Source organism: Vulpes lagopus, chromosome 15 (genome assembly GCF_018345385.1).
Source record: "Vulpes lagopus strain Blue_001 chromosome 15, ASM1834538v1, whole genome shotgun sequence".
Taxonomy (NCBI): Eukaryota; Metazoa; Chordata; class Mammalia; order Carnivora; family Canidae; genus Vulpes; species Vulpes lagopus.
Genome location: NC_054838.1, coordinates 39,288,038 through 39,312,526, shown reverse-complemented (window position 1 = coordinate 39,312,526; position 24,489 = coordinate 39,288,038). Strand labels below are relative to the sequence as shown.

Here is a 24,489-nt window from a genome sequence, read left to right as displayed (position 1 = left end):
GGAGAAATGAACTTGAATTCAGGCAATTGGCTGAGTTAGAGATGTTATGAATTTAATAGTAAGCTTTGTTTATATGCCTCTACTAGAGTGGCTCTAATGCCATGGAAGTGTTTTCCCCCAAAATTTATATGTATATACAGTGCGGCATGCAGTTTGAAGGGGTCCAGGCACTCTAGGTTAAGAAACCCTTGACAAGAACTTTATTCTCTTAGAAGTATTCACAAATGGGTCTCCATAACTACCAGGTAAGGAAGAAAGGTCAGGTAATATAATGGCTTTACGGCTCTGATTTCATATTATTATTAGTATGACCATGTGCAAGTCTCATAACATCTCTGAGTCTCAATACTCTCATTTGCAAATGACCTGATGGATTAGACCAGTGTTCTCCAGTTTCTTACCTACTTCCTTAAATTAATTTTGAAAAGCAACATCCTCCTTCATATATTTACTTAATATCTAAAATTGCTTATCATACCCTTAAGTTGCTACAACAAATGCAATTGCCAGCATATTATAAGTACAGATATTTTGAAAAGCAATTGTACATCATGTTTGTATGTATCCAAAGGAATACACACTCTATACTGATTTATTCTTCAACATCATCCATTTAAAAAATACAGGAAGACACTCTTCAGTCAGAATTGTATCATCCTGTTTCTCTTTGAGCTTCTATTTTGTCCACCTTTCCCCAGAGATTTGTACTCTAAAGTAAAATATATTTATCCTGGACATTGGGATGTGCTGCCCAGATTTGCCTTGAGTGAAGACATTCTCACTCCCACTGCAAGGAAAGCTCTCTGCAGACAGCCTTCAGTTCCCAAGCCTCTTCAGGAATTGCTTCAGCTACAGACAACCACCCTGCTCAAAGTCATGCCCCTTTCTAGGATGACACACAGTCCATGATTGATGCATGTGGGAGTATAAAGCCTTCGACATTTTAGTCCAGCCCAAGACAGTTCTGAAGGGCTCTACTGACTCCAGAGCTGCCCTTCAGGTCAGCTGAGGCGGTCTCTAAACTGGCAGTGAGAGTCACTGTTCCCTCTGCTCAATCCAGCTGCCCTTCCCTCCTCTGACACAAACTACTGATCTCAAGAGAACATTTCTTAATTAACATCTAGCATGCTACATTCCATTTCAATTTCTGTCACCTAGAAACTGGGAATGCTTGGAAGTCTTTTCTTGATCACTGCCAAACTTCCCTTGATTAAGAATATATATAAATTCACACACATACACACTTACACACATATATGTGTGTGTATATATGTGTATGTGTATATGTATGTGTGTAAATATTTGTGTGTGTGTATATATATGTGTGTGTATATATTTGTGCGTGTGTGTATATATATACACATATATATATAAGTTTGAATGTTCTACGATGTCTTGTGACCGGATGTATGCACTAAGAAAATGCTTTAGGAGTAAGCTAATTATTAGTAGTATCAAACTGAGTCTGACAATGTTACAAATGTGTGTAAATAATACCAAAGCATAAAATTTTACTTGAACTATATCTCTTAATGTTATCAGATATTAAAACATTAGGTCATTGCATGAATAAATTATAGCTAGAATGAGACATGACTCCACATTAGTTCTATTCACATTTCTTGCTTTTAGACATAATTTCTGAGAAACTGAGATGGGAACGAAAGAAGTTTTGTTATGGAATTTTCACTAAGTAACTTAATCTCCTTCCAAGTTACAACACCCAAATCACACACTGATCTATTATCCAAGTTAATTCTAATGATGTCAGCTAGACACTCAATTAGGCTCATCTGATTTTGTCTAATTGCAAACCATCTGACTTGCCAAATCACTTGTTGCCCAGCTGTTAGAATCTTTCACTATTGTCTCTTTTTCCAGAACTTCAGAGATTTTTATGACTCAGAGATATGCTTCCTATTGTTTTAGGATGGATGGGAGATGTCTTTCATTTGAGGATAATGATTATAAATAAGGAAGTGGGGACAAAGTACCAGCAGGACCTGACCATGGGCTAGTTCTCAATCCAATGTAACTGTGAACTGAGAAACTGGCAGAGGAAACTGATTTATTTAAAATGATCTCATGTCTTCCTTTGGAAACTCTTCACCCCTCCTAGTTTGAAATCCCTATGCTGGACAACTTTTTGTATCCTATAATTTTATTTTATTTTTATTGTTTCCCTATGTGGCTAATTTCTCATAGCATGTTCACAACAAATTTATGACAGATACCAAAATAAATTTGTTTCTAAGCTACTTCTGGGATTCTTTTGACAAATTTGTTGAAAATGTATCCTTATGGACTCCACAGTGTTCTACAAACTAGGGATTCAGCAAATCCCTGTCCTTGGAGGAACTTACATTCATGTGAAATGCAGAAAGATAAGATAATAATAAAAGTAATAACTAAGTAAATTATACAGTATATTAAAAAGTGATGAGTGCTGTAGAAAATTTTTTCAAGGTTGAAGAGGCAAAGAGTAAATTAGTACATGGGTGCATGCAATTTTAAATGAAAAGAGGAAAAGTCTCCTGAGCAGGCGGTATTTGAATCTTTGCTTCAGTAAAGGGATTACTTTTTGCTCTTATATTTCTTCCTCAAGCAATGCAATATTTAGTTCTTCTATTTCTTCCTCAAGGAATCCAATATTAATGCAATATTAATGACAGTACTATATGTCCAATTTATAATTGTCAGGCCTCTCTGGAGCTCACTATCATTCTGTGACTAGAGAGTTATTAACCAATCTGATTTCAGCAAATTTCGTTTTAGTATCAAATTTCAAATTTCAAATTTTAGTATCGAAATTTCAAATTTCGCTTGAAATTTATCCCTAATTCAGTATCACTAACTTTGGGTGACCACGTCCTTAAATACATGTAAATTGTGGCTCTATGTTGATAAAACTGCAATCCTCACAAGACAAATTATGATGGAGAAGGGACTGGAGAAGACATTAGTTGAAACATGACAGTATACTTTGAAAATGAAAACAAGCGTGACTGATATTCCTCTGGGCACTTCACAAACACAAGTTGTCACTGTCACTTAGAAAAAAGCTTTGTGGGCAGCCCGGGTGGCTCAGTGGTTTAGCGCCACCTTCGGCCCAGGGTGTGGTCCTGGAGACCTGGGATGGAGTCCCATGTCGGGTTCCCTGCATGGAGCCTGCTTCTCCCTCTGCCTGTGTCTCTGCACCCCCTCCCCCCTCTGGGTGTGTGTGTCTCTCATGAATAAATAAATAAAATCTTTAAAAAAAAGAAAAAGCTTTGTTCTCAGACAATGACCTTCTTGTAAAGTTTACACTGTACCATTGTTCTATGACTGGGAATAAATACAATCTTGCACTGCCAGCTTAGAATTTTCCATTTCTTGCAAGCTTCCATCTTCCTGCTCTTGTTAATTGAAACCAAACTGGGAGGCCAGGCCAGTGGCTCCCAAAGTATGGTTCTTAGAACCTCAGAATCCGTGTCACCTAGGGTGTTGTTAGACATGAACTATCACGACCTACCAAACTCAAGGGAGTGGGAACTAAAACTGGTGTTTTACATGTCTTATGGGTAATTGTGGTACACAATGAAATTTGAGAACCACTAGATTAGAATAGATTTTTATAAGACCTTGTCAAATTGTTCATTTCAAATAGCCTAAAGCAGAGTCCAGTATTTCACACTCCAGAAAATTCAGATGTAGATCCAAAGCTTATTTACAGTGAATTATCTTAAGCATACAGACAGACATACATAACTTTAAAAAGAATTAATGTTGCACTGGCTGAGTAACAGGTGATCCAGGGAAGAACATCCACCAACAAACTCATCCAATATTCGACACAAACAAGAATCTTATGCAGAATCACAGGCTCTATTTTCCCATTAATCTAGAAGAGTTTAAGTGTACTTGAAAGAAATGAGTTAATAATCTCTATGACTCTTATGAGTAGAATAATTCTGTTAAGGTCCAAAAATTATTTGGGGATTTCAATTGATTATATATTAAAGCCACAAACTAATGTTGGTAAAATTTTCTCCTTATAGTATTGTGTCTTCTCATCTAGAAATGTAATCTGTTTCTTTATATATAACATTTTCACTGCTCAATAAATTTCACAGTGTCCTTCAACAAATTCACATTCATTGAAGACGTCTAAAGCATACTTTAAATTTTATGACTATTTTTTAAAGATTTTATTTATTTATTCATGAGAGACACCAAGAGAGGCAGAGACACAAGCAGAGGGAGAAGTAGGCTCCCTGCGGGAAGCCTGATGTGGGACTCGATCCCAGAACCCCAGGTTCATGCCCTGAGGCAGACGCTTGACCACTAAGCCACCTAGATGCCCCTTTTAGAACTATTGTAAATTATATTGTTTTGTTATATTTCATGTTATTATACACTATTTGCCCATATATACTTAAATCCAATCTGATAATAAATAATGAAGTATTAGTATTTTTTGTATGTTTTGGTTTTTCAGATATATCACCATAAATAACAAAAAGGATTAATAAAGAAGACCCAAAATACAAAAGCATAAGGAGAATAATTGGGCAATATTAAAATTAAGGATATCTTTTTAATAAAGGGGAGATTGGGGCGCCTGGGTGGCTCAGTCAGTTAACCATCTGCTTTAAGCTCAGGTTGTGACACCAGGGTCCTGGGATCAAGCCCCACATTGGCCTTCCTGTCCTCTTCCTTTCCCTCTGCCTCTCCCCCTGTTTGTGTTCTAAATAAATAAATAAATAAATAAAAGCTTAGATAACATGAACAAATGGGTGAAAATTAGAAGAAGGTATTTGTAATATTTAAACAATATGAAATAAATAAGTAAAACATTTAAGAAACCCTTAAATTTAATAAGAAAAAGGCTAAAAATTCAACAGGAAAATTAGAAGATTATACTTAGACATTGCACAGAATAAACCCCAGAATGGCTAATAAATAAATATGTTTAGAGATGAGCAACCTCACTTGTAATTAGAGAAATGTGAATTAAAATAAAATAAGGGCAAAAATTCATAGTTACATAACTTCAAGAGTTGACGAAAATATGAGGAAAAAGGATCCTCATTTAGTGTCAGTGGAAGCAATAAACTGCTAGAGTTTGGATATTGTGAAATTAAATCCCACACCTGAAACAGAATCCCACACCTGATTTACTGTAAACAGAGAAACCCCTACAAGCCCAGATGGGGATGTGTATGAGGATGTTCGCTGCAACACTGTAGTGATGAGGATTTAGGAGTAAAGCAGCGTACACCACTAAGGCAATAGGCAAGTTACATGTGGTGTGCACATAACCTGGAATGAGAGGCAACAGTAAAAAGTAAACTACCCTGACATAAAGCAACATGGGTAGATTTTTTTAAACACCATTAATTGAAAAGAGTAAGAGATCAATTAGGACCTAAAGCCTAATGCTATTTACATAAATTTAAAACATGTCAAACACAAAATAAAGCCATGTGTTTTCAAGAATATATACATTGTTGGGGGCACCTGGGTGGCTCAGTTGGTTAAGTGTCCAACTCTTGATTTCAGCTCAAGTCATGACCTCAGGGTTGTGAGATCGAGCCCCGCTGGGTATGGAGCCTGCCTCCCCCTTCCTCTACCCCTCCCCTGCTCTTTCATTCTCTCTAAAAAGGAAAACAACAAAAAGGAATATATGCATTGCTAGGGACATAAATACGTTGGGCAGGGGGAGAGGAATGAGATTGAGAATAAGGATGAGAGATGAAAGGAAGAGAAAATAAAGTAAGGATCATACATGGGCCCATGAAGGTAAGGAACCTTAATCTGCAAAATAAGTCTAAGTGACCACAGTACGCCTGAGATCTAAAATATACTATCTCAGGGCACCTGGGTGGCTCAGTCAGTTGAGCGTCTGCTTTCAGCTCAGGTCATGATCCCAGGGTCCTGGGATAGAGCCTTGTGTTGGGCTTCCCAGTCAGTGGGAAGTCTGCTTCTCCCGCTCCCTCTGCCTGCTGCTCCTTCTGCTTATGCGCTCTCTCTCTCTCTCTCTCTCTCTCTCTCTCGCTGTCAAATAAATACATAAAATCTTTAAAAAAATAAAATAAACTATCTCATTTCCATTTTTTATATGTCTCATTCCTATCCCATGTTATAATTATGAGATAGTTATGATTGCAAGCATTCTATTCATGTGCTAAATTTCAGAAAGAATTTTTCTAATATATCATTAAGATGTAAAACCATTCATTTGATGTAAATTTCATACAACTAACAGAAGATACTCCTTCATTCTAAGTTTGTGAGTTTTTAAATTATAAATAAGTTAATAAATCCAATACATTTGAAAATAAAAATGGTATTTTTTCTCTTATTTATTAAAAATATGGCACTGCCTGATATTAAATCATCCTTATGTTGTTGCAATAAATCCTAATTGGTGAAGACAGATTTTAAGATACTCATTCTAAAAACACATTTTTTACTTTGAATGTTTCCAATAAGAGTCTTCTATTGAGGGGACAACTGGGTGGCTCAGCGGTTGGGCATCTGCCTTTAGCTCAGGGCGTGATCCCAGGATCCAGGATCAAGTCCTATATCGGGCTCCTTGCAGGGGACCTGCTTCTCACTGTGCCTGTGTCTCTGCCTCTCTCTCTCTCTCTCTCTGTCTCTCTGTGTCTCTCATGAATATATAAAGAGACTTCTATTGAGTGATGTTTCAATATACCTGTGGATTAACAACTTCTTGTAAATATATCTCAGGCACTTCAACCCAATACATCCAAAATTGAATTTACTTACTATCAAATATTATAATAGGAGAACAACTTTTAAAAAGATACTAATACATTATATCCAACTCTTTCAAATGTAGCTTTCTTATAAAAAACAAAGTACTGGGCAAGAATCTGGGGACTAACCACAGAATTTCAGATGATAATTATGCTTTATGATAACACTGCTTTATAGACTAGACCACACAAAATTTCTAGAATGGATATTCATAATCTTCATTTGAAAATGGCGACAATACTCTGATGCAAATTCTTTGAAAACTAATCAGTGCTATGCAACAGTAATAATTAATGCAGCATTCTCATGCAATGGAAATTATTTCTTTGGCAATAAAAAAACAAAATAAAAGTTAAAACGTGAATCTCACAGATTCTATGCTTAGTGAAAGAAACTAGACACAAATGATTACATGCTGTACAATTCTATCAATATGAATTTTTTTAATAGGCAAAACTAATCAATGGTGAAAAAAAAAACTAAAAGGATTGCCCAGCAGGGGGCAGGAGGTGTGGTACCCACTGAGAAAGGGCATAAAGGTACTTTCTGAAGTGATAATATTCTGTGTGTTAAGAGATTTGGATCACACGGGTATATACATCTATCAGAAGTCAATAAATGTACATTTTGGATTTCTGCATCTTATTGTAGTAAATTTTATCTTTAAAAACTGTTGATAAAACTAATAAAAATAAATAGTCTTTTCCTCATTAAGAACTGTGTAAAAGGGGTAAATTTGGATTATATCAAAAATTTCATTGTAACTGTTTAATTATTGCCTGAATGTATGAGGGCGTTCTGTTTGTGATTTTTATTTTATTGTATTGCACTTTTACCTCTGGCATTCCTTGTGGAGAGAAGGCATTAAAAGGTGGCACAACATCTGAAACATTTTCATATCCTGGAGGAGGTGGTTCAAATAACGATGAGTTGAAAATCTAAAAAAACAAAATATTATAGTTAAAACTAAGTCAGGTAAAGTTTAATTACTACCATCAAACAAGGAAAAATGTGCATTATCATTTTTGTCAGTAGAAGGTTTTGTGTTTTGTATTTTGAAAGTACATATCAATATTCAGCACTGTGCTAGAAGCTTGTGATGATTTCATGAGAAGACTAAGCCACAGACCCAGAGAGGATCTACAAAGCAGCAGGTTTTGATGCAGGATGAAAAAAAATCTTTTTTGTAGGACGAAAATTTTAACACCCAAATAAAAAGTAGTATTATATTGTAATCTTAGTCTCTTTTAATACTGTTAATTATTTAGCAACAAATTAAACACTAAATTCACTTCCATAAAAAAAAATTACATTTTGGAGTGATCCATACCAAATAGTATCTAGATACACAGAACAACATTCACCCTGAAAAGAACTAAAAATGCTGAATTAAATATAATTTTTTTAAATGTATCGTCAAATGGGGGGAGGGGGAGTAAGGAATACTCAAAAGCCAAAAGAATGACATGAAAACAGAAGACTGAGAAAACTGAGAGACTGCTCTAAAGTCTGCCTTTGCCTTAGTTGGACCCATTACAGCCAAAGGAGAGGCACAGAAGTTTAAAGTCTAGACTGACCAATCCAAATAATGGAGTCTAATAAGACACCCTTGCATAAAGCTGGGTCTCTGAAGAACAACTTCTTCAGGGTTAAGAATACTCTAGAGACAAACCCATTGGATGTCTATGTGAGGACCTGTAAAAGGAGAGAACAGAGGGGCGTCTGGGTAGTTGAGTGGACATCTAACTCTTGGTTTTAGCTCAGGTCCTGGCCTTGTGGGATTGGGCCCCACGTCAGGCTCCACCCTCAGCATGGAGTCTGCTTGAGACTCTCTCTCCCTCTCTCTCTCTGCCCTCCCCTCCCTCACATGCAGGCATATGCACTCTCTCTTTCAAAAAGATAAAAAGAAAGAAAAGAAAAGAAGAAAAGAAAAGAAAACAAAACAAAACAAAAGAAAGAAAAATGAACAACACATTTTCTATCTAAAATTACCAGTTTGGAGCCAACAGATATTCACTTAAAACAAAGAATATCTCTAAAGGATATCATTCAACAAAACAAAGCCTCTAAAGGAAGCTCTAAGTTGATTCAAGGGCTGGTAAGCAAGGTATCATGTGGAAAAAACAAATATACTGTAAAAAGCAAGTATTATTCAAATTGAAAAGAACAAGATTGAATTAGATTTATGGGCATAAATTGGTGGGGTATGACCAAAGTGAAAGTATTCTAAGATGTTTGTATTGCAGAAATCTTGATTGAATTATGACATTGTTACATAGGGATCACATTTTTTAGTTTCTGAACTACTAAAAAATAAAACTAATAAGGCTAACCACTCCCTTCACCCCCGACTCCCAAAAAAGGGAAGGGGGAGAAAGAGTGAGAAATCATCATGACAAAGAACATTCTGGAAAGTTACAGACTTTATCTTATTTTTTTCATGTGCAAGTCTGCATGATTTTAATCTTATGGGAACTAGGGAGGTTTCTTTCTTTTTTCTTATCCTTATGTTTGGAAAGCTTCTCTTTGTTTTTAGGCTGTTTTTTATTTTTTTTTAATGAAGTAGAGGTACAATATGTGCTGGGGGCAGAAATAGAGCCCATACTTTAAAGTTTTGCCAAGTCATTTTGATCTTGGTAAATGTTCAAGTATAGCTTCTCTGCGAGCCCAGGAGTAGGGACACGAAAAGTTGAAAACTTCCTTTATTTTACTACAACCAGGAGTTGATTTTGTAGCTAATTACCTCTATTTCTTTAAAAAAAAAAAAAATGCTGTGTTTCAGATTCAGGAGTTACCTATCAACATTGCAACAATTCAACTGTTTTCATCCCTCTGTCCCACCCGCAAATGTACTATCACCCTTTGTACTATCACCATCTCCCAGTGTACTTTAATTATCATGACTATTCAGAGCTGAGCTCTGTGGTGAACTGTAAACTTTTACTCTCCAGCACAACATACACAAGTTCCTTCTTCCACAGGCAATTAATACCACTAGTGGTCTGTGGATTCTACCAGAAATATTTTAAATACATACAGACACAGTATCTTTGTTTATATAGAGATAACATGATATAGATTGAACTCTATACTGCCATTTTTTTATGTCACAAAAGGTAAAAATAGAAATAGAAATTTGTAAACCAAAGTTATTGTAGTTATACTCTGAATACATAATTTGAGGTTATTTTGGTGAATTTTGGAAAGTTGAGCAATGCTCTCTGGTATATAGTCTACCTTTGATAAAGTCACCCAAAAAAGTTGTTTCCTTGATCTTATAAATTTCTCCCACTTATTAAAATAACTCATAAACTTGCTCTAAAATCCACTTGTCCAGAGGCTGTAAAATTGAAAATTGGTAATTGGGGCAAATTGAGACTAACTTGAATGCTCCCTTGGCTGAAAGACTTGCTGATGCAGTGACTTTGTTTCTATATGGATTTCTATTGTACTTTACTAGTTTCTTTTATAAACTTTCTCAATGATTCAGACAAGTTTTGCACCCTCTGTAGATCACAGAAAAAATATGGGCCATATGGAGTATGTGGGGAATTTTGGAAGGTGGTGGTTGACATGGTTTCATTTTAGGTTCTGTCTGCCTCAGAAAAGGAAAATATTTGATGCTCTAGTTAATATAATGTCAGCTGAGGGATACTCCTGGTCTCCCATCACTCTTTGTACCACTGCACTCGCCAGGACCATGTAAAATGTTGAAAAGTAGGGATATCCAAACTTGAAGGAAATGTTTTTAATGTTTCCCCATTAATTTTGATACTTGCAGGATGCCTGGAGTGGCTCAGCGGTTGAGCATCTGCCTTTGTCTCAGGGCATGATCCTGGGGACCTGGGATCGAGTCCCACAGTGGGTTCCCCACAGGGAGCCTGCTTCTCCTTCTGCCTGTCTCTGCCTCACTCTTTCTGTCTCTCATGAATAAATAAATAAAATCTTTAAAAAAATTTTTTTTGATACTTGCTGTGACCTTTATTAGGTGATGTTAATTAACTTCCTTTAAAAAAAAACAAAAAAACAAAAAACTTCCTTTCCAAGTTTACTAAGAGTTCTTGTTATGAAATTTATGTCTCATTTTTCAACATTTTTGAAAATGTTCAACATTTTTTTGGGGGGGTGGGACATTTTTTGAGATAAATATGTAATTTTTCCTTTTCCTAATGATAATGATATTATCCATATATAGTCACTACACATTTCACCTGTTTTTTTGCAATTTGCTTGTTGGGTTATAATTTCTAGATCATATCTTGCCTTAAAAAATGAGTTGAATTTTTAATATTCTCTGAAATAGGTTGTGTTATATTTAAATGATCTTACACTTTAATCTTTGAAACTTGAAGGAAAACCAGTTAGTCTTGGTGCTCTGTGTTGTGGGAGTCTTTGAAGTATCAATTTAATTTCTTTAATGTTATAGAACTCTTTGGGTTTTTAAAAATGCATTCTTATGTCAATTTTCATGTTTTTTCCATCTTTTGATTTCATCCCACCTATGAATTATTGGCATACCTCTTCCTAGTATTTTCCTATCTTTTTTGAATCTGTGCAGCATCTATAGATACGCCTCTTTTTTTCACTCCTTATATTATTTATTTATGCTTTTCCTGTATTTTTCCTTATTGATCTTTGTCCTTTACGGGACAGAAGGGGTCATGTGGGTGGATTACCTCATCAGTGCTGACCAGGTCATTCCAGACTGACTAGTTAAGGGTTACATTCTTGGGAGAGGCTGAAACTGCATAAGGTTAGGTATTAAATCTTGGTTGCTGAAGTGGGGCTCAGTACAAGAAAATCCATTTTGGGCCTGTTGTATCTTTTCCTTTAACAGATAAAAACAAATTTAGAGTTGTTGGTAAATTTAAACAGTTAGATAGTGACCTTCTTTATCTCTTAATAAGGTTTTTGACTTTGCCCTAAAATTTACTTTATAAGATAAAATCATTTTTAAGTCAGTATTTGCTTAGTATTTCTTTTTCAGTTTTGCTACTTTGAGCTAGTTGTGATGTTATGTTCAAGTCAATCTTTATAAAATAGTACATAGCTAATTTTACTCAGTCTGACATACTATGTTTTTAATCGGACAGTTTTTTCCATTAATTTTTTTCTAATTACTGATACACAGCATTTAAGTCACTTCCACTTTCCTATTACATGATTCTTTTCTCTCCCTTTACCCCCCTAATGCTCCTTTTTCTTTTGTGAAGATTGTGTATCCTGGGCAGCTGTCTTAACTTGGGCTCAAATAAAACTTTTTTCTTTTTCCTTGAAAAATTCGTAAAAGGTTTGTTCATTTTGTGTCAACAATTGAATAGTGCTTGCTTCAGGAAAGGCAGAAATAGGGAGGAAGCAAGGACTTTGGAGAAGTATGCAGCTCTAATGGTGTACTTCAGATGAAAACGAGAAGGAAAATGAACTAATACAGCTTTTAAAAAATGAGGAAGCTTTAGGCAGTGTGATACTGTGATTTACAGTAAACCTCTATTTATTTGACCTTTATTCCATTTCTGGCACTGAGCTTCTAAAACCTTCTAAAAGGAATTTCCTGATGAGAGCAACAAAGATGTCTATTGTTATGCTAACGAGGTAACTTTTTGACTCCACTTAAGGATGGGAGCTTGGAGAACCAACTTTGAGATTAGAGGCCTGGAACCAGCGTCTGGTTCCACAGCCAGCCTCCCACCCAGGAGGAAAGAAAGGCTGGAAGTTGAATCAACCACCAACAGCCAAGATTTAATCATCACAGCAAAGTAATGAAGCTTCCATAAAAACCCAAAGGACAGGGTTTGGAGAGCTTCTGGGTTGGTGAACACATGGAGATGTGGGGAGACTGGCGCTCCTAGAGAGGCCATGGAAGCTCTCTGCTCTTTCCCACATCGCTTGCCTCATGCATCTCTTCATCTGGCTATTGCTTCCTATCATCTATCATCCTTTGTAATAAATCAGTAATCTAGGATGTAAAATGTTTTTTGTAAATGTTAATTAGCTCTAGCAAATTAATCAAACCTGAGGAGGGGATCATAGGAACCTCAGACTTCTGCCAGTCTGTCAGAAGTAGAATTAATAACCTGTCTCCTGAGTTGAAGGGGGTCATTGGAACCTCCAGCCTACAGCTGGTAGGTCAGAAACACAGGTTAACAACCTGGTCTTACAACTGGCATCGGAATGGGTTGGGGGGAGGACAGTCTTATGATACTTAACTCTTACCTATGGAATCTGCCAGTATCTCCAGGTAGATCGTGTCAGAATTGATCTGAATTGTAGGACACCCAACAGGTGTCAGAATTACTTGTTGGATGTGTGGGGGAAACATTCCCCATCTCAATAAAAATTGGTCTAGGAACCCAAAAGAGAGCTAACACCTTTCCAGAAAATCTCCAAAATGACATTTCTACATGATACCTTTTATTATGTGACAGGCCTGAAGAATTTAATAAATGCTTATAATGGCAAAACAAACAATGAAAGGGAATAATAAAAGCGAACTCACAGTCAAAACTGGGAGATGAAAGAATAAGGAAAAGAGAAGTGCATGTATGCTATTTTCCTCATTTGTATATAGATCATCCCCAAATTTGACAAACCAAGACAGAGGTTTAAGTACATGTACATATTCTTTAACATAATCAATATTTTATTTCATCATTAAATAATTTTCCAAAACATTCTTTTATAGACTGTTTAGTACTTAATTATATAGGCATGTCCCCATTTATTTCACAAATGTTATGGGACCATATATTGTATATAGATATTCCACATACCTTTTTTAAAAATAATTTTTAAATTTTGAGATAGTTTAATATTTTTATAAACTATTAACTACTATAATTTAAAATAGTACTTAGTGTGGGAAGTTTCGAATCATATTAGGAAATTTAGCAAGGGATTACATCACTGACAGCAAAACATAACAGCATATTAGCCATTAAAAGACTGATACATTAGTCGACAGAAGGTTATCAACATATTAGAAAAAATTTTTAAATTTAAATATATTTAAATCACACATTTTCAGTTCACAGTATTTGAAGCTTATACACAATTGAGAAGGCCCAACTAACAAGAGGACTGAAGGAAAATACCCAGATTGAAAGAAGCTATTTTAAGTAAGATACAGCTCTAAAACTAAGGTATGCGAAATAGGGTTAAACGTATAAGTTTTATTTTACTAGCCTTCCTAGTGGTTATATATAATGATAAGAAATATCTCAATGGGGTAATTGGGTGATGGGCATTAAGGAGAGCATGTGATATGATGAGCTCTGGGTGTTACATACAACTGATGAATTACTGAAAAATACGTCAGAAACTAAGTATGTACTATATGTGGGCTAACTGAATTCAAATTAAAAAAAAAAAAATACCTCAATTACTTGTATTATCTTTTCTTCCTCAAGTACGTACCCTAACTTGCAAACAAGATTGTAAATTCTTTTGATATCATCTATAGACATTCTCTCCAAACTCTCTTCCCTTTCAAATGCCCACAGTCAAATTCTGGGCACAGAGCTCAACACATGATCACCTGAGTCATATCAATAAGTACCAATAAAAACCTGCTAACTGGGAAGCCCGGATGGCTCAGCAGTTTAGCGCCACCTTCAGCCCCCAGATCCTGGAGTCCTGGGATCGAGTCCCCTGTCGGGCTCCCTGAATGGAGCCTGCTTCTCCCTCTGCCTGTGTCTCTGCCTCTCTCTCTCTCTGTCTCTCATGAATGAATAAATAAAATCTTTAAAAAAAAAAAAAAAAACCCTGCTGACTCACACTGCATAGAGGGGGGTCTTGAGTTTCCTCACAGCCCCAAACTTATACAGTATCTTTTATAGTCTGAACCTATCAAAAATGTGTCTATTTTACTTGCTTCAAAGTACTAATATATTGTATTTTATTGCATGAAGTACTATAAAACAGAAAATAGAAATGTCAACAAGCATTAATTTCTCAGACTTTTTCCAACATCACACTAAATTCAAACATCATAAGAAAGGAGTAATAACACTGGTAATGAGATGTTAAAGATATCACTCACAAGTTTCAATGATACTGATTTCTATCAATAATTAGAGATGGTATAGGGCATTCTTTCATAAAAGGTATTTGAAAAGAATAGAGATGTAGGTAGTTTTTATCTTTTATCTTTTTTTTTTTTTTTACCTCATTTCCGTCTTCATCAATTATTGAGATGTAGTTGGGATGAGTCTTATTTGGATAGGACAACAGGACATCATAATGGGCTAACTCTACAGAATCCAAGCCAAATTCCTTCCACTGGGATTGAATTTGCTTTGCAAGCTGGAAGTTTTGTTCTGTTCCTGCTAAATGTGGCAGCCGTGTAAAATTACTGGTGAACAAAAATTGAAAGTGGTTAGAAATTAATGTTTAGTCAGCTTTTATCCCAAATGAACAAACAAGTATGGCACATTGACATTTAAAAGTGCTTTGAAATGTGATACGATTAAAAAACAAAGTGGCACTATTATTGCATCAAATAGATTTTTCAAAGCATATTTTAAAGTTTTCATGCTCTAATTTGTACTCATTCAAGAGAAAAATTGGAAAAACTGACCTTTGTAGAGAATTGTTATGTGATCCTATGGATGTGTCCCCATTTAGATGAGGAAAATATCATATTCTTTCCTTAAGACTCATGCATCTTAGAACTTTCATAGAATTACTTGTTTATTTCACTGTGTAAAATATATTTAGAAGGTAAAAAATGTTTTCATACAAAATATCAAGCTGTAACATGCCAAGAATAACGGATAATTAAATTTATTTTTAAATACTTAGAGTTACGGCCAAGTGAGAAACCTTTTGATTAGCAACCTTATAAACTGTCTTCATTAAGGAATAATCTAAACATATTTACAGAAGCTCAGACCGAAGCTCTTGTACTCCATTCATCATGCACAGTAATACACTTAAAAATCAATGATGATAATTAGCCTGACCAGAAATAACTCTAACAAATAAGCTGTGAGGGCAAAATTTTAGCTACCAAAAACATTTTCGCGAGTTTACTACCTTCTCATTTAATATGGCTGGATGTCTGTGCTTTTGTTTGTTTAAATTTATCTCTCTCCTGGAAATGTGTTGTTTCTCTGAAGTTTGGGCTTATTGATATTTTCATCTTAAACTACTTAAAGAAAAAAAATCCACATGCATCATGTATCATAAAAAGACATTTATTTCTAGATCATGAACTTTGAGCTTCACAACTTCTGGTTCTGAATATGCAGGTTTTTCTAAAATCAACACATGTCTATCCTTATAGGGATTTTTAAAAAATCTATGATTATGATTCCACTTTCAAATGTTTGATTTTACTGTGTATCTTAATTTTTTTTTAAGATTTTATTTATTCAAGAGAGAGAGTATGAGCAGAGGGAACCTGATGTGGGGCTCCATCCCAGGACTCCAAGATTATGACCCAAGCGGAAGGCAGAGGCTTAACTAACTAAGCCACTCAGGCACCCTGTGTATCTTAATTTTTGACTAAGAAGGTTAACTGCTAAGAAAATAACTCTTGATTGTTTAAAACTGGAGTTCTCATGATTTTTTTTGTAGTTCTATTAAAATAATTTAAATTGTGTGTATAAAGATAGTATCAAAATCCTTATTCAAAAAATGCTAAAGGACTTAACACTTAGAGGGTCCAAAAGTAGACTGCCCCAAGATGGGCCATTTTGGCAAGAACATTATTCTGAGATCAATGCAATCAAAGCCCTATGGGCTCAAAAGAAACTTGCAGCTTCCTTTACAACACAGAAGAATCTAAATTGGGGGTCTTTCGCAAAATAAGGGTTATTAGCAGAGATCAATTTTATCTGAGTGGTTCATCTGTATGGCAGGTGATTATCTCATTACTAAACATCTGCTCTTCTTATCACCTGTGAAGTGCATTCCTTTCTTCTGAAGTCCCAAACCCCTGACCACTTCTACTTATTTGAGCATGACATATACCTCATTTTGCCTATCTTTGGAATTCCCACGTCCATATGGATTCCCCACACATACACTATTAAGTCTGATTTTCTCCTGTGAATCTCTCTTGTGTCAATTTAATTCTTAGGCCTGCTAGAAGAACCGTGAAAGGGATATAGGACGTTCTTGTTCCCTTACAATGACTCACACAAAATTTCTAATGTATTTGCAAAATGTAGTAACAAAAATAACACAATTTGAAGAGGCAGCTGTCTTTTATCTCTTCAATGTATACCTGAACAGAAAACAGAAAAAGAGCCAACATGTTGGTATTTTTTTTTCCTATAGTACACAGATCACAAACCGTAACATAACTAAAGTGGATGCAGATTATGCATATTTCCTTTAAATCTGTGATAACTCTGTCCCTACATGTGAGAAACAGGGCACCTGGCTGGCTCAGTTGGTATAGCACAAATCTCCTGATCTTGGGATCAGGAGTTGGAGTCCCGTGTTAGGGGGTAGAGTTTCTTAAAGGAAAAAATAATTTAAAAAAAGAAAAAGAAAAAGAACAGTTGTCAATAAGGAGTCCTGAACCTGCTCTCCTCACCACCAAAAATGAAAGGAAAGAAAGGAGGGAAGGAGAGATAGAAGGAAGGATGGGAGGGAGTGAGGAAGAGGTGGCAGGAGGGATTGATTATTATCAGACCTGGCTATTAGAAGTCAAATTCCTTGTAACAATGTTGTCATTACTAACTAGGATACAAAATGTGCTACAATCAGGGCTGGAACCCACTCCTTTGGAGCAAAGCTGAGCCTAATAAGAGGATAAAAAAATCCATTTCCAATAATAAATAAATAAACTGGCATAAAATCTTCTATTTGCCACTAATCTGTGTGATCCTGGCTAAAGCTTTAGTTTCTCATCTGTATATGGGGAGAATATTGCTACCTCACTACTTCCCAAAGATCTGTGGCTCAATTGGGTAACTGATTAAACTGCAGCTCTTACTTTTTCTTGTTTTAATCAAGTTAGAAGTGTGTTGCAAGTAATTCGTTGGTCCTACTAAAATCTCAAGTTTTCTTTAAAAATAATAATTTACAAATCATCCCAAATAGCCAACAACTTGTACTTAAAATCCTCCATCTGGTTAAGAAGTTCCACGTATCATTTCATTTTCTCATTTAATAAAAAGAGCTGTTAGTATTCCTGTTTTAATACACTGTATCCAGTTTACAAATGCTAGAACACTGCTCCCAGGAGCTAGATGCCTCCCAGGCAACTAGTAAAAGGCAGAAGTGATGCTCAGAGGCTTATCAGTGAAATTCTGAACCCAAAGGTCTAAAAGAGTTTTCTAAAATAATCTGGTCTTTCAGAACCTGGAAGAGAAGGAATGTTTCTCTAAAGAGATGCAAAATGGTCAACAGAGCTAAGAATTCAACTAGGTGTTTACAAAACAGCAGGGAAACAGGACAACCTGGCATCCCAAGGGAAGCTGAATGAACAGCTTTGATCCTCTCAGCCACTATAGAGAGGCAGACAGCTTGGAAGAAGGGAGGATCTTTAGCAGCCAAGCAAAGGGGGATAAGATGGAAGACTGGAGGCGTTAGCGACCCCTGGTTTAAGGGTGTAATCAGATTGAAAACTCTCTGATGGCCAAATGGCAAATAGGAAATCTGGAGAGTCCAGAAGGTTTCGAGTAATTCCATGGTCGTTGGAGGGATGAGCTGGGGTTCTTTTACTCTCTATCTTTTGTGCAAACAGTGAAAATCCTTGAGTTCTGAACAGTCAGAAAAGCTTGGTTGGGGTCATAGAGAATAAGCAAGAAACTGCCAGCTTCTATTTTATTCAGGGTCCAGAAAGAGAAATGAGGGCATTCACTTTTCTTCTTTGCTGCTCAGTCCATGTTACAGGCTAGGAAAGGAAGAAGGAAGCAGGGACAGCAGCTCTGTCTAGGAGTGAACACTCTATCTTGCCAGACTTCCACTTTTATTGTACCTATTATATATAATTATAGTGAAATAAATCCAAGAGGTAGAGGAGGAATTTCCAAAAAAATTAAGCCACGCTCAGGGCGTGATCCCAGAGTCCGGGATCGAGTCCCACATCCGGCTCCTTGCATGGAGCCTGCGTCTCCCTCTGCCTGTATCTCTGCGCCTCTCTCTCTCTCTCTCTGTCTCCCATGAGTAAATAAAAAATAAATAAAAAATAAATAAAAATTTAAGCTTCAGGTTCTCTCACCTTAAATGGCCCTTCCAAATATTTGGAAGGTGCCCTAGCAGATTTTTATTTGTAGTTTTAAATCTATTGTAATTAAAATAGACATGTGTTTTTATGATTAGATGTGTGCACATCTATACATATATGTGTGCTTGTATACGCGTGTGTGTATATATATATATATATATACACATAAAACTATCTTTTATATAAATGTATAGCTTGTATTCACTAAGGAATCCTGCAGTCACTATCAGAAACATCAAGTATTTTGCTTTGAAAAACGAAGTATTCTAATCAGTTACATAGAATCATTCCACACAAGTGTTTTATTTTTAGTTGCTATGCAAATACTCTTTAAATTTACTCATTTACATCTTTTGCTCTACACTATAGACAGCTATTTCAGGAAACTGGGAATAAGTTTTCAAACCATGACTTATAAACGCTCTCTAATTCATCTTGGTCACAGCAACAATATCATGGTCCCCATTTTATAAATGTGGAAATGAGAGCTCAGGAAGGTTAAGTACTCACTCTGAGTGATTTTACTCTCAATGGGTAAAGATGGAAGTTAAACTCAAGTATATCTGACTCCAAAGTCCAAGTTTATTCTTTTTTGACTAAAATATAATGTTGTCCTCTAAAATAGGAGTCAGTAAACTCTGTTCCACTGACCAGATCCAGCTCACTTCCTTGTTTTTGTACAGTCCACAAGCTGAAAATAGTTATTGCATTTTAAATAGATAAAAAAAGGAAGAGTATTTTGTGACATATATGACATTCAAATTTCAGTGCCCATAAATAAAGTTCTATTGAAACTGCCACTCTTATATGTTTATGTATTTTTTTTTAAGATTTAATTTATTTATTCAAGAGAGACACACGCAGAGAGGCAGAGACACAGGCAGAGGGAGAAGCAGGCTCCATGCAGGGAGCCCAATGTGGGACTCGATCCCAGGACCCTGGTATCAGGCCCTGAGCCAAAGGCAGATGCTCAACTGCTAAGCCACCCAGGCGTCCCTGTTTATGTATTTTCTATGGCATCTTCTGTGCTACAATAGCAGGGCTGAGTAGTTGTGACACAGATCAGCTGGTCTACGAGGGGCTGGTCCTTTACAGACAAGTTTGCTGACTCCTGCTCAAAACTGTCTCTAAATGATACAATTTAGCTTAAAGTATAATCCTGTCTAGATGAAATATGATACAAGGTCTTCAACAAATAAAACTAAAAAGCCAGTTCCTGTACATAAAATATTGAATCAAAACTTTCTAAACTTATTAACTTCCAACAAATTACTCATATAAACCATCAAGTATGTGCTTACTATAAGAACCTCTTGATGTTCTCAGCTTTCAATTCATCCAAAAATGCCTTCTTCATATCATGCTGTGGAACAATGTTAGTAGGTTCACTAGGGGATTTTATAAACCATCCTGTAAAAATATAAAATATAAAAATGAGACATGAGTTTATAAACAGGACCTATTTTTCTTATCTATCATGCATGAAATGGGAATTATTAACGGCCTCCCGTATTAACTGAGATTTTCTTAAATTTAATTTCTCTTGCCCACTTCCACTGGAAAAAAAAATGTAATACTTTTCAAATATGGATCAGTCACAACATAGTTTTTTAATTCAATTTCAATGACAGGTGTTGCTGCTATTCTAAAAAAAAAAAAACGTTTTTAAGAAAATGACCACTAAAATTAAATACAATTTCAACAAATGGCGATAAACAAGATTTCTTAAAGTTTAAGGCAAAAAGGAGATCTTCCGATTTTCTCCTGAAAGCTTCTATCTATCTTCTGCTGACTCAGAATGAGCATTTAGTAAATGTTTATAATGAATTAATGATGAATCTATTTCAAGTACATAAATTACTTCAGAGTTGAAGAAAACTCAGACTTGTAATTTGTTCTATTTCAGAAAACTAAAACAAATGTGTTGAACTTTAGAAAGCTACAAGGAAACAAGCTACCCAGTGGCTCTGTAGGATGTCCATTGCACACAGAGGCCAAGGGAATGGGTGGCCAAATCATGTAGAGCAATTAGCCCTTGTAGCTCTGCGTTTCAACCTGGGCAAATGAGTCATCTTTACAGGGCTTATTTAGAGAAATGGTATGATCTGGGCATAAAATAATTACTGAGATCACCCATCTAGCTTTCACAGAACTTTCCAAGTATTAATCATATACATGCACATTTACATGCATATTGAAATAAGTGGTTGGCAGCACATGGAAATCTATTTCTACCACTACGTAGGACAGAAGGACTCGGATCAGCCTGGGAGGAGGGAAAGACACACTGAGGATGAAATGCTTGAATTGAGAGCTGAAAAATGAACAAAATGAAGTGGGAAAACCACGGGAGAGAGGAAAGTAGAGAATCCCAGGAAAAAAAAAGTAACCTCATAAATCCTAATAAAGATCTTATCGGGTGTCATCCACTGGGCAGTGAATACAAGGATGAGGCTGAGGGCAAGAATAAGAATGCTTTATGAGAAGCAGATTTTAATCCCTGCACCAGCCTTGCCAAGTCTAGTTCCCATTTTTACAACTGAGACAATTGAAACTCAATTTGAACTGTGGCCTTAGTGAGCACTCACCTCACCTAAACCCCACAACCACCCTCGGTGATTACTAACATCCACGTGTTAGTTACAAGCAGAGAGAAGCTCAAAAGTCCATTAGTGACCCCAAAGATCACACAGCTAGCAAAAGAGCACTAACTTAAGTCAGCATAGCTGGCCTCTGCCCTGGTCTTCTTTTTTTTTTTTTTTTTTTTTTAATTTTTTTATGATAGTCACAGAGAGATAGAGAGAGGCAGAGACACAGGCAGAGGGAGAAGCAGGCTCCGTGCACCGGGAGCCCAACGTGGGATTCGATCCCGGGTCTCCAGGATCGCGCCCTGGGCCAAAGGCAGGCGCCAAACCGCTGCGCCACCCCGGGATCCCTGCCCTGGTCTTCTTAATCCCAGGAGAGGAATCCAGAATTCAGAGCTGAGGTGAACTATCTTACACTAGCCGCGTGCACCAAAATCCAATTAAAAGCATCTCCTCCTCCCCAAGCAGAAATAAAGAAAAGTGCCAACACCCCAACACTGTGCTAGGAGCTCTGGCGCTACTTCACTGCCCATTCCGAATAAATTACAGATATTCTCCTCCTCATAAAGACTGAGAAACTGAAGCCAGGGGAGACTCGATAAATTGTTCAAAGCCACAAAGGCGTAGCAGAGTCAAGATTAAAATCTGAGAGTCAGAGCTTGTCTCTGCTGCCCTGGGTTTTAGGAAGTTGGGTTAAGTCTGCGGATCAGGACACGGAGGCCGCAAACGACTCGCCGGCAGAGACGTGTTCAGAGCCGGGCAGTAACAGCCGGTGTCCAAGTGTTCCCCTAATTGTGTGACCCTCAAGGACGAGAGAACGAGGAGGGAGAAGAGCCTGGGTGCCCCGGGCCCCGACGTCCACCGACCCTATACGTGGTCCCAGGCCGCGACCCAAGACCCAAACAGGTCAGGGCCCTTCCCGGGACAGTCCGGTCCCCCCGCCCCGCGCGCCCTAAACGTGGCAGCTTCTCGACGGGCTGGAGCGGGCGGCACCTGCTGAAGGCCAGTCTCGGGGTCCCCGCGTCCCGCTGCAGCCCCGGGTGACCGTCCCACAGCAGCCGGCGGGAGCCTACTGCGCCCCCCGCGGCCCCCACGCCCGCAACCCAAACCCCAGCCCCCGGGGAGCAGGCATCCGGGCGGCCCGCGAGTCCCAGCGACGCCCCGCCGCTGCGGGGGGGGGGGGGCTGCGGGGACCTGTGGGGGGGCTGCGGGGGGACTGCGGGGGGGGGCGCTGCGGGGGGACTGCGGGGGGGGCTGCGGGGGGGCTGCGGGGGGGGCCTGCGGGTGGCTGCGGGGGGAACTGCGGGGGGGCTGCGGGGGGGGGACTGCGGGGGGGCTGCAGGGGGCCTGCGGGTGGCTGCGGGGGGAACTGCCGGGGGGGCTGCAGGGGGGCGCTGCGAGGGGGGGGACTGCGGGGGGGCTGCAGGGGGCCTGCGGGTGGCTGCGGGGGGAACTGCGGGGGGGGGCTGCGGGGGGCGCGGGAGGGGGGGGCTGCGGGGGGATGCGGGACTGTGGGGGGGCTGCGGGGGGGGACGGGTGCTGCGGGGGGGCTGCAGGGGCCGTGCGGGGGCTGCGGGGGACTGCGGGGGGGCTGCAGGGGGGCGTGACTGGCGGGGGGACTGCGGGGGGGCTGCGGGGGGCTGCGGGGGGGCTGCGGGGGGGCCTGCGGGGGGCTGGGGGGGGGCTGCGGGGGGGCTGCGGGGGGGGGGGACTGGGGGGGGCTGCGGGGGGGGCCTGGGGGGGGTGACTGAGCCGGGGGGGGCTGCGGGGGGGGGACTGCGGGTGGTGCGGGGCCTGCGGGTGGTTGCGGGGGGGAACTGCGGGGGGGGCTGCGGGGGGGCTGCGGGGACTGCGGGGGGGCTGCGGGGGCTGCGGGGAGCGCCCCTACCGAAGAGGAAGCCGAGGACGAGGAGGCCGGCGGCCAGCACCGACGCCCCAAAGCACAGCCAGCGCGGGCGGCGCCAGGCGGCGAAGGTCGAGTCGCCCTCGCGAAGGGGGTTCCACATCTCTGCGCGGCCGGCGGGCTCCCCGGGACCTGCGCCTCGGCTGTGACCCCGCGGCAACGGGGCAGCGGGACCGAGGGACCGAAGCTCCCTCCCGCCGCGCCGGGCCGGTCAGCTCCCCCGGCTGCAGCGCGCAGCCCGCCCGGCCCGCTCCCTCCGCCCCCTCCGCCCTCAAGTAGTTCGAGCGCCCTGGGGACCAATCAGCCTCCGGAGCTCTTACAAAGTGCAGGCGCCCGGAGCTCGCCTCCTGAGACTGGCCGACTGTGACTTGTGTGCTTACCTGTATGTCAGTAATTGAAATCGTTTTTTCCTTTCTTTAAGGTTTTATTCATTTATTCATGAGACATAGGGAGGAGAGACACAGGCAGAGGGAGCAGCAGGCTCCCTGCCGGGAGCTCCATGGGGGACTTGATCCCAGGACCCCAGGATCGCCCTCTGGGCCTAAGGCAGATGCTCAACCTCTGAGCCACCCAGGTGCCCTAAAATCTTTAGTAGAAAGAAAATAAGAAAGAGAAAGAAAGGAAGAAAGAAAGAAAGAAAGAAAGAAAGAAAGAAAGAGAAAAAGAAAGAAAGAAAAAGAAAGAAATAGCATGCTCTTCTAAGAGCTCTTCTAATTTTTTTCTAAGAATACCAAAAATTACTATGTGTATCTGATTCATATAAGAATTTAATATATTGAATTAAAGATCAAATCTGTTCTGAAAAGTAGCACCACAAATATCATCATGAATAAACATTTTAAAAAAGAAGTGGCCTTAAACAACTTGAAAAAGGAGAGGGCATTCTCCAGACAGATGAAGTAGAAAAGGCTTTTTTTATTCCATACACAGCAGAATAATCAGAGAACGTTAATGATTTTCGTTTGGTAAGAAGCAAGCTGAGGGGGATTTGTACAGAGCAAAGTGAAAACTTATTCGAGATTTGTTTGAAATATAAAAGTAAGAACTCCCAGAAGCTG

General features: G+C 39.0%; 1 protein-coding gene across 1 annotated transcript in view; it reads right to left on the bottom strand.

Annotated features, from left to right (window-relative positions):
• LOC121476478 (glutamate carboxypeptidase 2) overlaps nt 1-23,676 on the bottom strand; it is a 66,081-nt gene extending 42,405 nt beyond the window's left edge. The window contains exons 1-4 of the mRNA XM_041730528.1: nt 23,417-23,676; nt 20,245-20,353; nt 14,926-15,112; nt 7,599-7,700 (exon numbers count right to left, since the gene is read on the bottom strand). Coding sequence (XP_041586462.1) covers nt 7,599-7,700; nt 14,926-15,112; nt 20,245-20,353; nt 23,417-23,534 — 516 coding nt within the window. The 5' untranslated portion in view covers nt 23,535-23,676. The remainder of the gene's footprint in view (nt 1-7,598; nt 7,701-14,925; nt 15,113-20,244; nt 20,354-23,416) is intronic.
• Between the last annotated feature and the right edge of the window lie 813 nt (nt 23,677-24,489).